This window comes from Populus euphratica, unplaced genomic scaffold (assembly GCF_000495115.2).
Source record: "Populus euphratica unplaced genomic scaffold, PopEup_1.0 scaffold111.1, whole genome shotgun sequence".
NCBI lineage: Eukaryota > Viridiplantae > Streptophyta > Magnoliopsida > Malpighiales > Salicaceae > Populus > Populus euphratica.
In genome coordinates this window covers 822,464-839,482 of record NW_011499877.1, presented here as the reverse complement: position 1 = coordinate 839,482, position 17,019 = coordinate 822,464, and the positions used below count along the sequence as shown (strand labels likewise).

The following is a 17,019-nucleotide window of genomic DNA, read 5'->3' as shown; positions in this document are numbered from 1 at the left end:
ACAGTTCAATTTTTCTGTGTCATGTAAGTTTGGTTGAAGCTTTGCGAGGATGGTTCATTATGGAAATTTTTATTTGTATTTTTGTTCAGTTTTCAATTTTGAGGACTGAGATTCAAAATAAAACTTTTGAACCACTATAATCGGAGAAATCTGATCCAGAGTTGGAATGCATCTCGAAAATCTTTAAAGGTCAAGGGGTGTCCCCGTGAGTTTATGAAGCACAGGTGCCAAGAGTTGCAGGTTCATGTATTTGGAGGCGTTAGGTGATAAGAATGGGCGTGCTGTTGCGCATTAAAACCTAAACCATTATAAACTATCTTTATCTTGGTTCTTTAGTTTGTGTTTTTGGTCTGCCCAATCTTGTATCAATTGCATATTAATAAATCCAACGGCTTTTATGGTGTGCTGATGCTCAAGCATTAGGCAACGTTGCAACCCCTAAATTGGGGGCTGTGGCTGCGATAAAGTCTGGCTATGGGTGGGAAGCTCTCTTCTTTTCTTTCCCTCCCGTGGTCGTAACCCTTCCCTTGAATCAAGTTCCAACAAAATATCATTGGCTACGGGTGGGATGATCTCACCACACATTCTATCTCAATACACCAATTAAAACCCTTATATTGCACAATGAACCAATAATCTTGTTCTTGTTGTCTCTTCTTTATTACCTCTGCATATCTTTTAAGTTTATTTGAAAGTGTGGTTATAATTGTTTTTTAAAATATTTTTAGTGTTAAAATTTATTAAAATAATATTTTTTTAGTGCTAAAATTTATTAAAATAATATTTTTTTATTTTTAAAAAATTATTTTTAAAATTGATACATCAAAATGATTTAAAATATATATATAAAAAAATAATTTTTTTGAGAACATGGTTTGCGGTCCCAAACATTATCTAAATATTAAATCTATGACTTTTGTCTCCTTCATTTTTTGTTAATCTATTGACATAAGGTAGATAACAATGATTTTTCATCGTAAAAGAGGAAAAAAAAGTTTAAAATTAATCATGAATAAGAAGAATTTACTGAGATAAAAGAGTTATTAATCAACTAAAAAGGTGGAAAGAACAATTAATTAGTTCATTAAGAGACTAAAAGTCACAATCACTCTAAAAGAAGTGATCAACCAATGAAGTATTGATGTCTACATAACTAAGTATGTATAGTTCTATTCTAAATAGGAGTGCTTGTCATCATTATTAATAAGAAGTTAGAGATTATGCTAGAATTCATATATGTCTATTTTTTTAACAAATTAAATAACAATCATAATATAATAATTAACTAGAATCACTTCTCCAATAACGATACTAAAATTTATTGCAATGTCGCAGTCATATAAATTAATTACTCTAACTTAAATAAATAAGATGGTATAGATCAAGTAAGGGGTCGATTTCAAGAAGAATATCTAGTTCAGGTCTTTATACTGGATGATTCAAAGTTTGGGGGTTTTAAGGTTATCTAGGCAATGCTATGGTAAACAAAATAAACTAATCAAGCTAAATTAAATAAATATGAAACATATTAAGAGAAAAATCTTAGTCTCAAGTAAACATCCATTTACAGAAATCAAAATTGATCAGTGCAATGATATATCAATTTATATTCTGAATATCTATTTTGCCTTAACATTAGTTAGTTAACCGATCTGCAATATAACTAAGGCTAACCATTAAACAACCACAATGTCCGCACTAGTAATTTAATTCAATGGCAGCCTTAAGAACTAGATAGGTTGATAAATCTAGACAATATAACTGTATGCAATTTATGTTTGCTTGAATTGAATGTTTTTCCTAAAATTAAAACTCTTAATCATTTCACAAGTTTAAATATCACAACTCTGGTTTTGATATTAAACTTAACAATACATTGATTTAGAATAATAATTTAGTGTTTGTTCTAACAATCAAACTAAAGAGTTATAGAAAATAAACATAGAGAAAATACATACTCATCATATAAATTAAAAAGAAAAGATAAAATAGATCTTATAGTTTTTAAAATCCAAAGGCTTCTATATCCTTTCAACCATGAAAAATAACTTAGCCTTGTATTTGTATTGAAAAACTAATGAATAGAATATATGAGAGCATAATTGCAGGTATATGAGAAAAAGGTGAAGTTTTATTTTTCTTTTTGCCCGCCCCCTCTCTTTCTTTTTTATTTGATAGGAAACTCCAATCCCTATATCCCTCTATTTCGTTTGTATTCTCCTAAAAAATATAAAAATAGTCATTTTCAAAGTAAACAATCTACATTTAGGCAAGTTAGATTTATTTCTTCATAAAACTTGTTTGTTGGCAGAATTTAAAGGTTGCCTTAGAAAAATCACATATTTCTCATATGAGCTCCTTTTCTTCTTGAATATGGTAAGATGATAGGTCTTTGAGTCAGGAATCCAAAAAAATTAAGTTTGCATCAAATGGACTTCTTTAACTCAAGATATTCAAGTTGAAATAACCAAAGGTCAAAATTGGCAAAATACAAGACTTGTATTTGAACGCTGCGATTTCCATCCTCTTTTTTTTTTTTTTTTTGCCTTGCTATATATGCATAGAAAGGTATAGATATTAACTTTTTTTTTTTTTTGCCTTACCATATATGCATAGAAAGGTATAGATATTAACTTTTTAATTACATTGGAATCACTTCATTTCCACCTCTACAACTCAAGTTCTACATAAAATATTGAGCAGATGTCAAATCTACCAATATTCAACACAAGTTGGAACATAGTTTGAATTTTATCTTCAATTTAATTTTTTTTAAATCACACATCTAAAAGTGCCTTCAAAATATAAAATAAAGATTATCAAGGCATTTTCTATATAAAACATGAACAAAATACTAAGTAAATATGAGTAAAACTATAAAATAATACAATTATATCAATAAGGTTAAAATTACTTATGTAAGTAGGACCCAAAGTTTGTAATAATATAAATAGAGTCAGATATTATTTTAAATGATGGTCAATCTTATATATTCAAAATTTTGAAATTCTAACCCTTTTTTCCCTTGGATGGTTTTATCTCCTTTATTGTTTTTCTTAATGCTTTGTTATTTTTCAACACTTAAATTTCCTTCATTCTTTTTTATAACCCGTGTTTTCTATACATATTGATGTTTTTAAATATATATTACCTTTACCGAGTGTCCAAGGTTTAAAATCCTCACTTTGCTTAGTTAGAGGTGGTTGCTGCCTCGTCGAAGATTCAATTTTAAGTATAGTAAATTAACAATATAAAAAATTGGCATGACTAATGGGATAAAAATTCAAAATATATTCTAGAAGCTGTTAAAACACACATCTAAAAAAATATAGGTAAACTCATCTCTATTGCTCAAAATTAATAGTTTGCACAAATAATAGAAACATGCTAGCTTTTTAACTGTGAAGAGCCTAAAAACCTACTATTTCTCTAGATTTTACGAGATCAACTAGTGACAGATGTGCCCAAAAATGGGTCTTTATCATCTAACTCACCATTATAACACAAAACTACATCTAAACACATTTCTAGTGTCTTTAAATAATCCTTTATGTTTATTGATTCTAATACATTTCTAGTGTCTTTAAATAATCCTTTATGTTTATTGATTCTAATACATTTCTAGTGTCTTTAAATAATCCTTTATGTTTATTGATTCTAATAGGATCATCATCACCACTAACCTTAGATGACCACACTAATAAATCAATACCCCATGTGTAACCCTACATATATATATTATATAGATCAAATGGTGTGGTATGATGATCACAACTAATTGCGGTAAATTCTAGTCAACCAACAAGGTTGCTTATGAAAATATTGTAACACCCCCACCAAAACAAAGATATTAGAACATGACATTTTATAATAATTTTACACATTTCCATCAAATATAAGCCTTTATTAAGGGTTTTTTTTTTTTTTTACACTTATACATGTAGTCATTCTCCTTTATTTATTAACAATTCTACTAAAAGTTTTACAGAGTTTCCTCTATATTTTAACATACCAAATTATCAACTACTCCTTTCATGTTACAAGTCATTATTACAAACATGGTTCAATTGTCCTAAACCTTATTTCACATCATTTTAGCTAAAAATCAACCCCATATATTCTTTCAACCCTTACTATATCTTGTACCATTTAGTAATTACATCATATTCATCCCATAAAAAATTAATTATAAATGAAATCTAAATAAGTAATAAATCCAATCTCATATGCTTATATTTTAAATTATATATAAAAAAGATATAGTATACCTACATGTTTTAAACTTTTCTTCTATAAATGTATATATTGTACTTACCTTACTCAATTTCTAATTAATCCATTTACTACTTATACGTACCTTTTATTTTTATTTGTTTATTTTTTATATGAATTAAAATTAATGTCCAACATACAACGTGATTATATCATTGATGGATGCTATGGAAAAATCATGTAAGGATATACACCGACCTGCATAATAATATTTTATATATGGATTTCGTATATAATTCCAAATATAGATAAAAAAAAATATCATTAAAGAAGGAGGGAGAGTAAGAGAGAGCTTTTAGTTAAGTCTACAAAATTATTTACATGCACAATATAAGTTCCAAATCCAAAGGCCAATTACAACCTAACAATTAGGTTCGCCGATATGAAAAGGTCTTGTAACAAAAATTTATTAAGAATAAGTTCGTATTACAATATAATTTGTCTTCTAAACATATATGAAAGCGAGAGCTCCAATTCCTACTATCCAACCTTATAGAAAATTTCATGAATAATAGTTATAAATTTCGCAATAATAATACATCAAGATATTTGTACTCGGCATGAGTATGGTCTTTCTCTCAAGTTCACAGTCAATTAGTGTACTTCAATTTACATAGTTATCAAATATTTCATAACTTATTATTGACTTTTAATTTATCAAAAACAACTCATTATAAAAACACAAAGAGAAAAAGCAAGATTATGATCTTGATCTGGAAACCAAGATACCTAAATATATGGCAAGTGTCTCCTTTTATAGGCTAAAATTTAAAACTATTAATTTCACAACTAATTGATGAGTAGGTGGCCACATCTTGAGTTTGTGACAATCTTTCTCTTCTTGTCTGAACAAATATTATTGATAATATCAGAATTTGAACCAACTTTACCATGAAAGTTCTAGGAAATTGTCTCAACTTTTCAAGAAAAAAAAATTAAGGTCATATGGACTTTTATAACTCTAGATATGGGCTAAACACTAAACTGTATCTAGGTTACAGGACAAGTTCAGACTTTTATGTTGTTGCTAAGATTTGGACTTCTAAACAGTAAAGTTAAGTCTTGCCTTTCTCATGACAGTTTTAAGTCTATATCTTAGCTTTTTATCCATATAAAGCATACTTAAATCCAAGTTTTATAGCTTCAGTTATGATCCAATTACTGAACAATATTCCAGTTTGGACTAAACCAACATCTCTTTTCTAAGATTCACCTTCTTTTGATTTTTTCAATTTTAGTAATTCAAATCATCAATCAATCATTTTATTTATGTGATAAGCTTGCATTTAGGACCAACATTTACTATAAATTAAAGGTATCTTATGGTATCAGAATTCTTGTTATAAAACATGCTTTAGTTGAGGAGTTATTGATACTTCAAGTGCAAAATGATAATATAAAACCTTGATAAAAATACACTTTTAAGTATTAATCAGTCAATTCAAGATAATCTTTCAAACTTTTAACTTAGATCATTAGGTCAGGATTACCCCATAGAAGACAAAAAAATAATAATCATGAAGTTAAATTTTTAATCAACAAAATATTGAGGGATGAAATTGAAGAAAAATTGATAATAAAGGATCCAAAACAAATAGCAATAAAAAAATAGAAACTAAATTTCACATAAAAATAAAATGAAACTAAATGTTGAGAGATGAAGTTGATAAATATATCAAATAAAAAAAAAGGATTCAAAACAATATCAAGCAAAAAAATGATGATCACATTTTATATAATAATTAATTGAAATTAAAAACTAATAGATGAAATTAAAAAAAAAATCAATAAAACAAAAGGTTCAAAACAAAACAAATAGAAATAAAAAAAAATTAAGGTTCAATTCGATTAAAAAAATGACAGTATACCTTTCAATTTTAACAGGCTTGGCTCAAATCACAACGAGAAAAAAGAGAAAAAAAAGAAGTTGCTAGCACCACCACGCACCATCCTAATATGAAGATCTTGAATGCAACAAGTACCTCCCACTCATGCACTAGCCTAATTTGCCCTGCCTTATCTTTTATTCCATATCATGTTTTTTTTTTTAAAAAAAATTGATCTCTCAAACCTTAATTTAAAAAAAAAATTGATCTCTCAAACCTTAATTATCTTATATTAATAAAATTATATTTTATTTTGCAAATTTGAGTATCATACACATGTCATATTTTTTTCTCCCAATATTATGGGATTTTCCATATTTAGAAAAAAAATCAAGACCAATAAAAAAAACTTCATGCAAAAGAATAAAATAAAAAAATAAAGAAAAAAGAAAATAAAAAATAAAAAATCTCCCCTATTCTTGCACTTCAATCTCTAATATTTGCAATAAAAAATGGTTAAATACTTTTCTAGTATTCAAACTTGATCTTCATAACTTCAATTGTTTTAATTCAATTCAATTTCATTTAATTATTATAATAGAACATTCATTGAGAGTCAATTTTATTTCCAAACACCATAATGTTCAATATTAAGCCAACATAAACAAATAACAAAACTCAATCCCAAAATAATAATTAAGGGATAAAGTTGGAAAAAAAATGGTGAGCAAAATGAAAAAAAAAGATATATATAAAAAAGCATCTTGCGAATTTACAATGTTATCTCTCACATGCTATAATAAATTATTGATTCCTATTATTTTTTTATTTAAACTTAAATTCTTAATTTTATTGTTATTTAAAAGGGTATTTAACACGGCCTTTGCTTTTGCTTTTAGATACTTTTTTAAAAAAAAATTAGCTTGAAAAAAGATTCAATTAGTACATTTTAGTGTTTTTTTATAGTTTTTATATATTGGAATTAAAAATAAAAATTATTTTAATATATTTTTAAACAAAAAGCTATTTTGAAAAATATCTTACACTACAATCTCAAACACCTCTTAAATACATTAATAAACAGGCCATGAATCATTTCTAAAAGCATTGTCATGAAACTCAATCTTGAGCATTGGTTGAGTTTTAAATAAGTATAACTTGAGTTTGTAATTAGCTAGGTCAAACTAGAGCAACCTAACTAGTCAACTATAAATCAATGTGACTTAGTATATGTATCTAATAACCAACGAATGGCAAGTGCTTTTATTTCTATTTTTTTTTTCTGTCGATCCGATATGAAGTTCTATTTGCTCAAAAAATTTTCCTTTCTTTGAAGAATAGGAATCTTTGATGAATGGTATTAAGAATCATTATTATTTCAACACAAGCAAAGGAATTTCCACACAAATAGAAAAACTTCAATCATTTCAATAAATCTATTTTTATTGACCAACTCGAATTGGCTCCTAAGATTTATAATTGCCTAAAAAGGTCCAATATACATACATTGTGGGACCTTTTGAAGAACAGTCAAGAAGACCTTATGAAAATTGAACATTTTCGCATAGAAGATGTAAAACATATATTTGGCATTCTAAAAATAGAAAAACATTTCACAATTAATTTACCAAAGAATAAATTTTAAATCCAATAGATTTATATCTTTTTTTTTTCTAAATCTTTTCTTATATCTTTTTTTTTCTAAATCTTTTCTAAATTTAAACTAAATTTAAAGAGAGTGGGCATGAAGGATAGGGAGAATTCACTTTGAAGCGACTATTCCCTAGATACACAAGATACACACGTCATGATATTTTATTTTCAAATTGAATCAATTTGAAAAAGACCTAAAGTTAAGGATTTATCAATAGGTAATGTTGCTCCAATACCCAACCAAAGGGCCACTACAGTACCAATCAAAAAAATAGTTGTCGCGACCGGATGACGAAATGGATTTTAAAATTTATTAACATTCTCCAAAAAGGGTAATTTTCAGTCAATAGTTAACGGTTCCAATTTGTCCTGAATTTCGGCTTTTGTGACTGAAAATTCACATTTTGTTTTTCCTTTCAATAGAAAGGAGAAAGAATTCAGATAGTGCGTGTTTTGACATACTATACAAAATTAATCAAAGAGATAGATCCAATCCAAAAAAGGAAGGATTTCTTTTAGGAAAGGGATTCAGATTAAGAAAAATGGGATTCAAGATACAAGTACAAAAAAAAAAAGAAGTTTAGTAAGAAAAAAAAAAAGGGGGGGGGGTATTTTCGTCTATTTTTTATTTCTATTGCCTTGGCGACATGGCCGAGTGGTAAGGCGGGGGACTGCAAATCCTTTTTCCCCAGTTCAAATCCGGGTGTCGCCTGATCAACAAAAGACGCGAAATACCTTATTCCGTTTTGCTGATATATTGTCCCCAATAGAAACAGCGGAGGAAAAAGACTCGTGATATTTCCAAGAGCGCTGCTGCTTATTTTGTTTTGTTTGCGCTTAATCTTTCCCGATTCTACTAGCAATCATACAAGAACTTCTTATACATTTAAAAAAAATCCAAAGATGTAGAAAATTAATTTATAACTATTTAGCCTCGCATATTTTTTTATAATTTATATCTATATGTATTATTTCTTAACTTTTCGATGTGAAATTACTTTTTCTCTTTATATATATATATATATATATAGAGAGAGAGAGAGAGAGAAAGTATATTCATATATAAAATATTTTTTAATTTTTTTTATGTTATAGTAATATATAGTGTATATTAATGTGAATTATTTTTAAATTTTTTGATACAAAATAATTGTATATAACTCATATTTATATAAATTATTTCATAATTTTTTGATATAGGATCACGTGCAAGCATGTAGGCATATGGATTCTTTCATAATTTTTTTGAGGTAATATTAAAATCTTAAGTATATTTTCTTTAAAAAAATTTGGATTAATGTAGATTAATTTATATGATCCAAAACCCTGTCTCACGACCGGGTCAATCCCAACCCAAAAAGATTAGAGGGCTGAAAAGAGGCAAGACCGGACCCATTGAGAATTTTTGACAGGGACTTGGTCCGGGTTTATGGTTCAGTCTATCTACCACGTACATCTTCCCTTTTTGGCCGTCTCCCCCACGACGATTTCTCTTCTTCGCTCGTTCGCTCGCTCTCCTTTTCTTTCTCCATGATTTTCTCTCTCTAGATTCTCGATATCTCTCTCTCTCTCAAACTCAAAACAGCATCTCTAATTTAACGGATCGCTTGTATTGATTTGCGGAAGTAATTGATTGTGGTCAAATTAGGGTTTGAATTGCACTTAGAAATGGTCTACGGAAGCTAGGGTTTTTTAGTTTTTCAATTATTTTTGGTCTTGGGTGGATCTAGGGTTTTCGAATTGGTGAATTAATTGAGGGGGAAAGTGTGAGTTAGGGTTAAGGGTTGATGGTACTCGAAAGGAAAAATGCAAGGCTATGCTGCATGGGCGGGAAGCTGAGGAGGAGAGGAAAAAGGATCGTATTCGGCACATGTTGACTGCTCCCACTCGTGTTAACAACAATTCAGTTGTAGCTGCTCCTGATTTCGTCCCTTCTCCTCCTTCTTCTTCGTCATTATCTTCAGCTGATTCTTTTTACAAGGTACTCCTTTTCTTTTGGGATTTTTTGTGTGTTTTGTTGGGTCTTTGTTTCGATTATGAGAGGTATTGGATTGTAATTCATCGTACTTCTGTGCTATTTGGATTTGAATGATGGAAAATGGGGCAATCACTGATTTGGTTGATAAAAGATGGAGAGGTTATTTGTTTGATATAGGAATTAAAGGAGCTGGCCCAGATTTTCTTAGATTTTTGTTAGCGTGGGAATTCTACAATTCAGTTAGTATTGTGTTCGTTATTGCAATTCTCAGTTGGATTTTGGGAAATATGACAACAAATTAATTTCTGTATTGCTACATGATATTGTTGCGTAAATTCAGTTTGGGGGCAATTTTTTCTTGTATTTGTGAAATTCTTTAGCAGTAGGTTTTAAGTTCAATTTCCACTTTTGTTTTTCTTTCTTATGACTGTTGATGGAACACTCTGCTTTGTTCCTTCTAGCTGTGCGAAGTGTAAATTTGAATGACTTATCTCTCCTCGTAATTACATCTTAGCACAATCATATGCATTGAGGCATTTGTATGTAATTTCTTTTGTTGATGATAACCTGGCTTAGATTTATTGATAAGTGCTTAATCAAGTATCTAATGAATGAAAATGAGATAAGAGGACTCGTAAGCTGTGATTTTTAATCCATGAAGTTCATAATGGTAATTATCTAGTGGTTTGATGATGGTATCTTTATTATGATATTAATGGCCAGTTAATGATATTCCATTCAGCAATCATCTATGCTATCAAAATGCAGGCTACATTTTCTACTTTAGCAGAACATTTGTTGATGTAATTGGTATAAAGATGCATTTGTAATAAGTTACCTAAAGTGCCCTATGTTTTATTTTTTTCCTTTAACAGGATGGACGCAAGGTCAGTGTTGGAGACTCTGCTCTGTTCAAACCACCCCAGGACTCCCCTCCTTTCATTGGAATAATTCAAAGGCTGACTACTGATAAAGAGAACAAGTTAAAGTTGGGTGTGAGTTGGCTTTATCGACCTGCTGACATAAAGCTTGGCAAAGGCATCCTACTGGAAGCTGCGCCAAACGAAGTATTCTTTTCCTTTCACAAGGATGAAATTCCTGCCGCATCACTACTCCATCCGTGTAAAGTTGCCTTCCTTCCAAAAGGTGTTGAACTTCCATCAGGGATTTGCTCATTTGTTTGCCGGCGAGTTTATGACACTACAAACAAATGTTTATGGTGGCTAACTGATCAGGATTATATTAATGTGAGTTGTAGCTGCCCTTCAGGAATTTGCTTTGAATTTACAATTCCATTTGATGGTTAACTCTTCTTTACACAGGAACGACAAGAAGTAGTGGATCAGCTATTATCTAAGACACGTTTAGAAATGCATGCAACAGTTCAACCAGGTGGATGTTCTCCGAAGACAATGAATGGTCCAACTTCAACATCACAGGTAAAACCTAGTTCTGATAGTGTACAGAATAATGCTGCCTCCTTTCCTTCACAATCTAAGGGCAAGAAAAGGGAGCGTGGAGATCAGGGGTCTGAGCCCATTAAACGAGAACGTTTTTCTAAAATGGATGATGTGGATTCTGTTCATAGACCAGAAAGCATTTGGAAATCTGAGATTTCTAAATTTACAGAGAATGGGGGACTTGTGGATTCTGAAGGGGTTGAGAAATTGGTGCATCTCATGCTACCTGAGAGGAACGAGAGAAAAGTGGATTTGGTTGGCCGGTCAATGCTAGCTGGTGTGATAGCAGCCACAGATAAGTTTGATTGCTTAAATCGGTTTGTGCAGCTGAGGGGCTTGCCTGTATTTGATGAATGGCTACAGGAGGTGCATAAAGGGAAGATTGGTGATGGTAGTAGCCCCAAGGATAGTGATAGATCTGTTGAAGAATTTTTATTTGTTTTGCTTCATGCACTGGATAAACTCCCTATAAATCTTCATGCTCTGCAAATGTGTAATATTGGCAAATCTGTTAATCATTTGCGGACGCATAAGAATTTGGAAATACAGAAGAAAGCAAGGAGTTTAGTTGACATGTGGAAGAAACGGGTTGAGGCAGAAATGGATGCAAATGCAAAGTTTAGTTCTAACCAAGGTGTCAACTGGTCTACTAGATCGCGCATTCCTGAAGTTTCGCAGGTTGGGAATAGACCATCTGGTGTATCCTCAGAGATTGCAATGAAGAGCTCAGTTGTGCAACTCTCTGCTTCGAAAAGTGGTCCAGTCAAGCTTGTCCAGGGGGAGACTGTGACCAAGTCTGCATCATCTCCAGGCCCCATAAAATCGACAGCATCACCTGGCACAGTTGGTAATAATTTGAAAGATGGACAGCTCAGAAATATTGGTGTCAGTGGCGCCTCAGATCTACCTGCATCTGCAGCAAGGGATGAGAAAAGCAGCAGTTCCAGTCAGTCCCTCAACAATAGTCAATCTTGTTCTAGTGACCATGGCAAAACTTCAGGATTGCCGGGAAAGGAGGATGCAAGGAGCTCTACTGCTGTTTCAATGGCAACAAATAAGATCATTGGTGGTTCTTTGCGGCAACGTAAATCAGTTAATGGGTTTCCAGGCCCAGCTGTATCTGGGGTCCAAAGGGATAGTGGGTCGAGCAGAAGTTCTCCCTTGCACAGAAATCCAGGTTCAGAGAAATTACAACAGTCCAGTTTGGCATGCGATAAGGCACTTGATGTTCCAACGGCTGAAGGGGTCAGCCATAAATTCATTGTTAAAATTCCCACCAAAGGTCGCAGTCCTGCACAAAGTTCCAGTGGGGAAACTATGGACGACACTTCAATCATGAATAGCAGAGATTCTTCTCCTGTGCCTTCAGAGAGGCATGACCAGTTTGATCATAATTTGAAGGAAAAAATTAATTCATATCGAGCTAATATTGCATCAGATGTTAAGACCGAGTCGTGGCAAAGCAATGATTTCAAAGAGGCGCTGACTGGGTCAGATGAGGGTGATGGGTCGCCTGCCACTGTTCCTGATGAAGAGCATGGTTGTATGGGTGATGATGCTAGTAAATTAAGTGAAATCTCAAAAGCTACACCCTCTTCAAATGTGTATGAACATAAATTTGGGAAGCTGCATGATGCATCTTTCAGCTCCATGAATGCTTTGATTGAAAGTTGTGCAAAATACTCTGATGGGAATGCATCTATGTCAGTTGGTGATGATGTTGGTATGAATCTGCTTGCTAGTGTAGCTGCCGGGGAGATGTCCAAGTCTGATATGGTTTCACCAACAGATTCTCCACGGAGAAACATGCCTATCGAGCACCCGTGTGCACCAAGTGGTTCGAGAGCTAAATCATCACCACGTGATGTTCCTGCTCAAAGCCAAGGTAAGCCTGTTGATGATGAAGATGAGAAGCAGGGTATTACTGATGGTACTTCACTGTCCAAGAACATGGGGGCTAAAACAGTTTTGTTTTCACAAGAAAAACACACAGGGGAGCTGAACAGACCTTCCAATTCTTCCCATGTGGATGGGAAGAAAATTGCTGAACCATGCCTAGAAAGCAATGTGAAATCAGAGGAAATACTATTAGCTGCTGTGTCGTCTGCTAGCATGGCAGTGAAAACATCAGATTGTAGGGGCAAGGAGCTGTGGGAGAAAGAGGGTGGTGGCAGATCAAATTTAGATGGCATGTCTGATGAAAAAGAAAAGTTGCATGGTTCTGTCTTAAATGAGATCAACAATACAGGAGTGCAAGATGGGATTGATGCAATTGATGGATCATCAACAAACCATCCTGTAGAGACTGATGGTGAGAACAAGAAAAATATGAATAAAGAGCTGGATGTTTCTAATGGGGATGAGCCAAAACCACCTGCTATGTTGCAGTCTGATTTTGCAAAAGGAACCAATGATGAAGTGCTCGAACCTTCTAGTTCTGGCAAGGATGTGGTTTCTGAAAACATGCATGATGTGAAGGCTGGTGAAACAGATGGTAGGAGTCATTCTACTGAGAAAAATAAAATTGAACATGAATGTAATACAGCCTCAGCCACAACTGATTATGAAGTTGAGTGCAAGGTGGAGAGCTTGGGAGGCATTCAGGTCAATGGGCAATGTAGTGCCAGACCAACTGCTCACAAGGCAGCACCTACACTTGTTCAGGCACCAGAACTAGTAGTGTCAACAAGGTCAAATTTGGCTGGCACTGGAGCTGATGAAATTGAGGAATGTATGTCTGCCCCTGCTGCTGCTTCTTCTTTATCTGCTACAGGGGGGTCGGATCTGGAAGCAAAAGTTGAATTTGATCTGAATGAAGGCTTTATTTCTGATGATGGGAAATATGGGGAGTCGAGTGACTTGAGAGCACCTGGATGCTCTTCTGCGATTCAGCTAATTAGCCCTTTTCCCTTACCTGTTTCTTCTGTATCTAGTGGGCTTCCTGCTTCCATTACAGTAGCCGCCGCTGCAAAAGGGTCCTTTATTCCACCAGAGGATCTACTGAAGAGTAGACGGGAGCTTGGTTGGAAGGGATCAGCAGCCACAAGTGCATTTCGGCCAGCTGAACCTAGAAAAGCTTTGGAGATTCCATTAGGTACAGCTAATATCTCACTGCCTGATGCAATGGTCTCCAAGCCTGGTCGCCCCCTGTTAGATATTGACTTGAATGTTCCTGATGAAAGAATCCTTGAGGATTTGGCTTCACGAAGTTCTGCTCAGGAAACAGTTTCAGTTTCTGACCTTGCAAAGAATAATGATTGTGCACGTGATTCACTGTTGGGTTCGATACCTGTTCGAAGCTCGGGGGGACTAGATTTTGATTTGAATAGAGCAGATGAAGCTAGTGATATTGGTAATCACTTAACAAGCATTGGCCGGAGGCTGGATGCCCCACTTCATCCCGCCAAATCATCTGGTGGTTTTCTAAATGGAAAGGTTGGTGGCTGCAGAGACTTTGATTTGAATGATGGCCCTCTTGTTGATGAGGTGAGTGCTGAACCATCACAACTTGGCCAGCATACCCAAAACATTGTGCCATCTCAACCACTCATTTCTAACCTGCGGATGAACAGTACAGAAATTGGAAACTTCCCCTCCTGGTTTCCTCAAGGGAATCCTTATCCCGCTGTCACAATCCAATCTATCTTGCATGATAGAGGAGAACAGCCTTTCCCGGTAGTTGCAACTGGTGGGCCTCAGAGGATGTTGGCTTCATCTACTGGCAGCAACCCATTTAATACTGATGTCTACAGGGGAGCAGTGTTGTCGTCTTCTCCGGCAGTGCCATTTCCATCTCCTACTTTCCAGTATCCTGTCTTTCCTTTTGGGTCCAACTTGCCTCTAACCTCAGCAACATTTTCTGGTGGTTCAGCATCGTATGTAGATTCACCATCTGGCGGGAGACTTTGCTTTCCGACAGTACCCTCTCAAGTATTAGGTGCAGTTTCGTCTCATTATCCAAGGCCTTCTTATGCTGTTAACTTCCCAGACAGTAACAATAACAATAACGGTGCTGTGGAGAGCAGTAGGAAATGGGGACGACAGGTTCTAGATCTCAATGCTGGACCTTTAGGCCCAGACATTGAAAGTAGAGATGAGACCTCAGCTCTTGCATCGAGGCAGTTATCTGTTGCCAGTTCACAGGTCCTTACAGAGGAGCAATCGAGGATGTATCAAGTGAAGCGGAAGGAGCCAGAGGGTAGATGGGAAGGTTATAAGCAATCCTCATGGCAGTAGATGCTAGTGATGAATAATGACAACCCAGTGATCCACCTGTAAGTTTTTGTCATGTTCTGTGTTTCACCTTGACCTTAATTTGATGAATTATCTATAAGGTAGCTGTGGTATTGCCTTTTCTTTTCTGATCAAGGAGAGGGGGAAACCCTCTTTAACTTGCTTTCTGTTGGGCATGAATTGCAGTTAAGTTCCTGCTCACAGGTCAAGTGATTTTGTTTCTGCTTTCGTTGTGTTTTCAATTACAGTTCTCCTGGATGGATGTTGGCTAACTACAATAGATCGTCTAACTTGTGATCTCAAGGATGGGTGGTAAGTGAGTTATTTGATGTTCAGTCTCCGACCCCCACCCTGTCACTTTACCCATTGCGCCTTACAAGAAATCTGTCCGGGGTTGTTGAGCTGTTATTTCCTTGAATTTGAACTGGGTGGCTGCAGTTCACTTTCCTCTTTGTAGATATTTTAACCAATGGAAAGCGTGCATTCTGTGACTGTGTTGCCCAGACATTCGAAATTGGTGTCCATGCTGTTGTCCAGTGCATCGACAATTTATACTGCTGGTTGCAAAACCATCCTTCCTTTTCCAACCATTTTGAGAATGAATGGTGATTGGATTAGTAAACTGCTTTAAGCAGAAGCCCTTTTGTACGTGTTTTGTTAAGGAATCTTTCTTCATTTATCTTTTCATTCTCTCTTTAATCACATACATATAAGCAGAGTGGTCCGTGAATTTTGGTGCTGTAGCCTTTCCTGCACTGGCATGTGGTTTAGTTGACAATGGTTGGATGCTGTATTTCGTTTAATTTATTCTATTTTTTTTAACCTCGTGTAGATTATTTGCTACACGCCAATTTCTACCCAACTTTGCTACCATCTTCGCCTAAGGGTGAATGAACTCTAAACTAATCTAGGTTTGTTCATGACATTCTCCCATTTATGTCCTCTATTTGACCAATGATATAACACCTGCTATCATCTCTTAAAATTGGCCTTTGAATTGTGCTGTTATTGTTTTGGTGCTGGAACTTGGAATTAGCTTCAAGAATAAGAAATCCTTTCCACAGATAGCTGCCGTTGCAGTTAAAGATTTCCCGGTGTTTTGTATGGTCGGCTGAGGCTTTATAGGATGGTTCGTCGTGGAAATTGTAATTATAGTTGTGTAGGTTCAATTTTTAGGTTCGAGATTCGAATGAAAACTGCTGAACCGCAATAACCAGTGAAATCTGACCAAGAGTTGAATTGCATCCTAAAATTTTTGAAGGGTTTACTGGGTGGTATATGATGCTGTCTTGAGTCTCTGAAAAACACTCGCCCAGGTGCTGCAGGTTCTCGTGTAAGGAGGTGTCATGTGACAAGCACGGGAATGATGTTATGCATTAAAACCAATTCATACAATCTCAATTTGGTTCCTTTTCTAACTGTTATTTAGTTGCATGCTGCCTATCTTCAGCTGGCGTTTAGCTTTTTTTCTCCAGTTTTCTAAATGGGCATTCGATTTAATGGCGACGGGTGAGAGCGGTTCACACTAAGCTTTGTCTGCCAGGATTAAACTCTTGGTGGGGTCTGGAATGCCTAATCTTTGAGCACGGTACAATGC

At 34.2% G+C, this 17,019-nt stretch overlaps 1 protein-coding gene and 1 non-coding gene across 2 annotated transcripts; both read left to right on the top strand.

Moving 5' to 3' along the window:
* The first annotated feature begins 8,392 nt into the window (after positions 1 to 8,392).
* Positions 8,393 to 8,463, top strand: TRNAC-GCA (transfer RNA cysteine (anticodon GCA)). Its single transcript has one exon. It is a non-coding gene; the product is annotated as a tRNA-Cys (tRNA).
* A 718-nt stretch (positions 8,464 to 9,181) lies between these two features.
* Positions 9,182 to 16,284, top strand: LOC105128578 (uncharacterized). The gene is made up of 4 exons (XM_011030304.1): positions 9,182 to 9,732; positions 10,605 to 10,976; positions 11,052 to 15,463; positions 15,671 to 16,284. Exons 1-3 carry the CDS (start codon positions 9,568 to 9,570, stop codon positions 15,423 to 15,425), a joined length of 4,911 nt encoding a protein of 1,636 aa, XP_011028606.1. The 5' UTR covers positions 9,182 to 9,567; the 3' UTR covers positions 15,426 to 15,463; positions 15,671 to 16,284.
* The last annotated feature ends 735 nt before the right edge of the window (positions 16,285 to 17,019 follow it).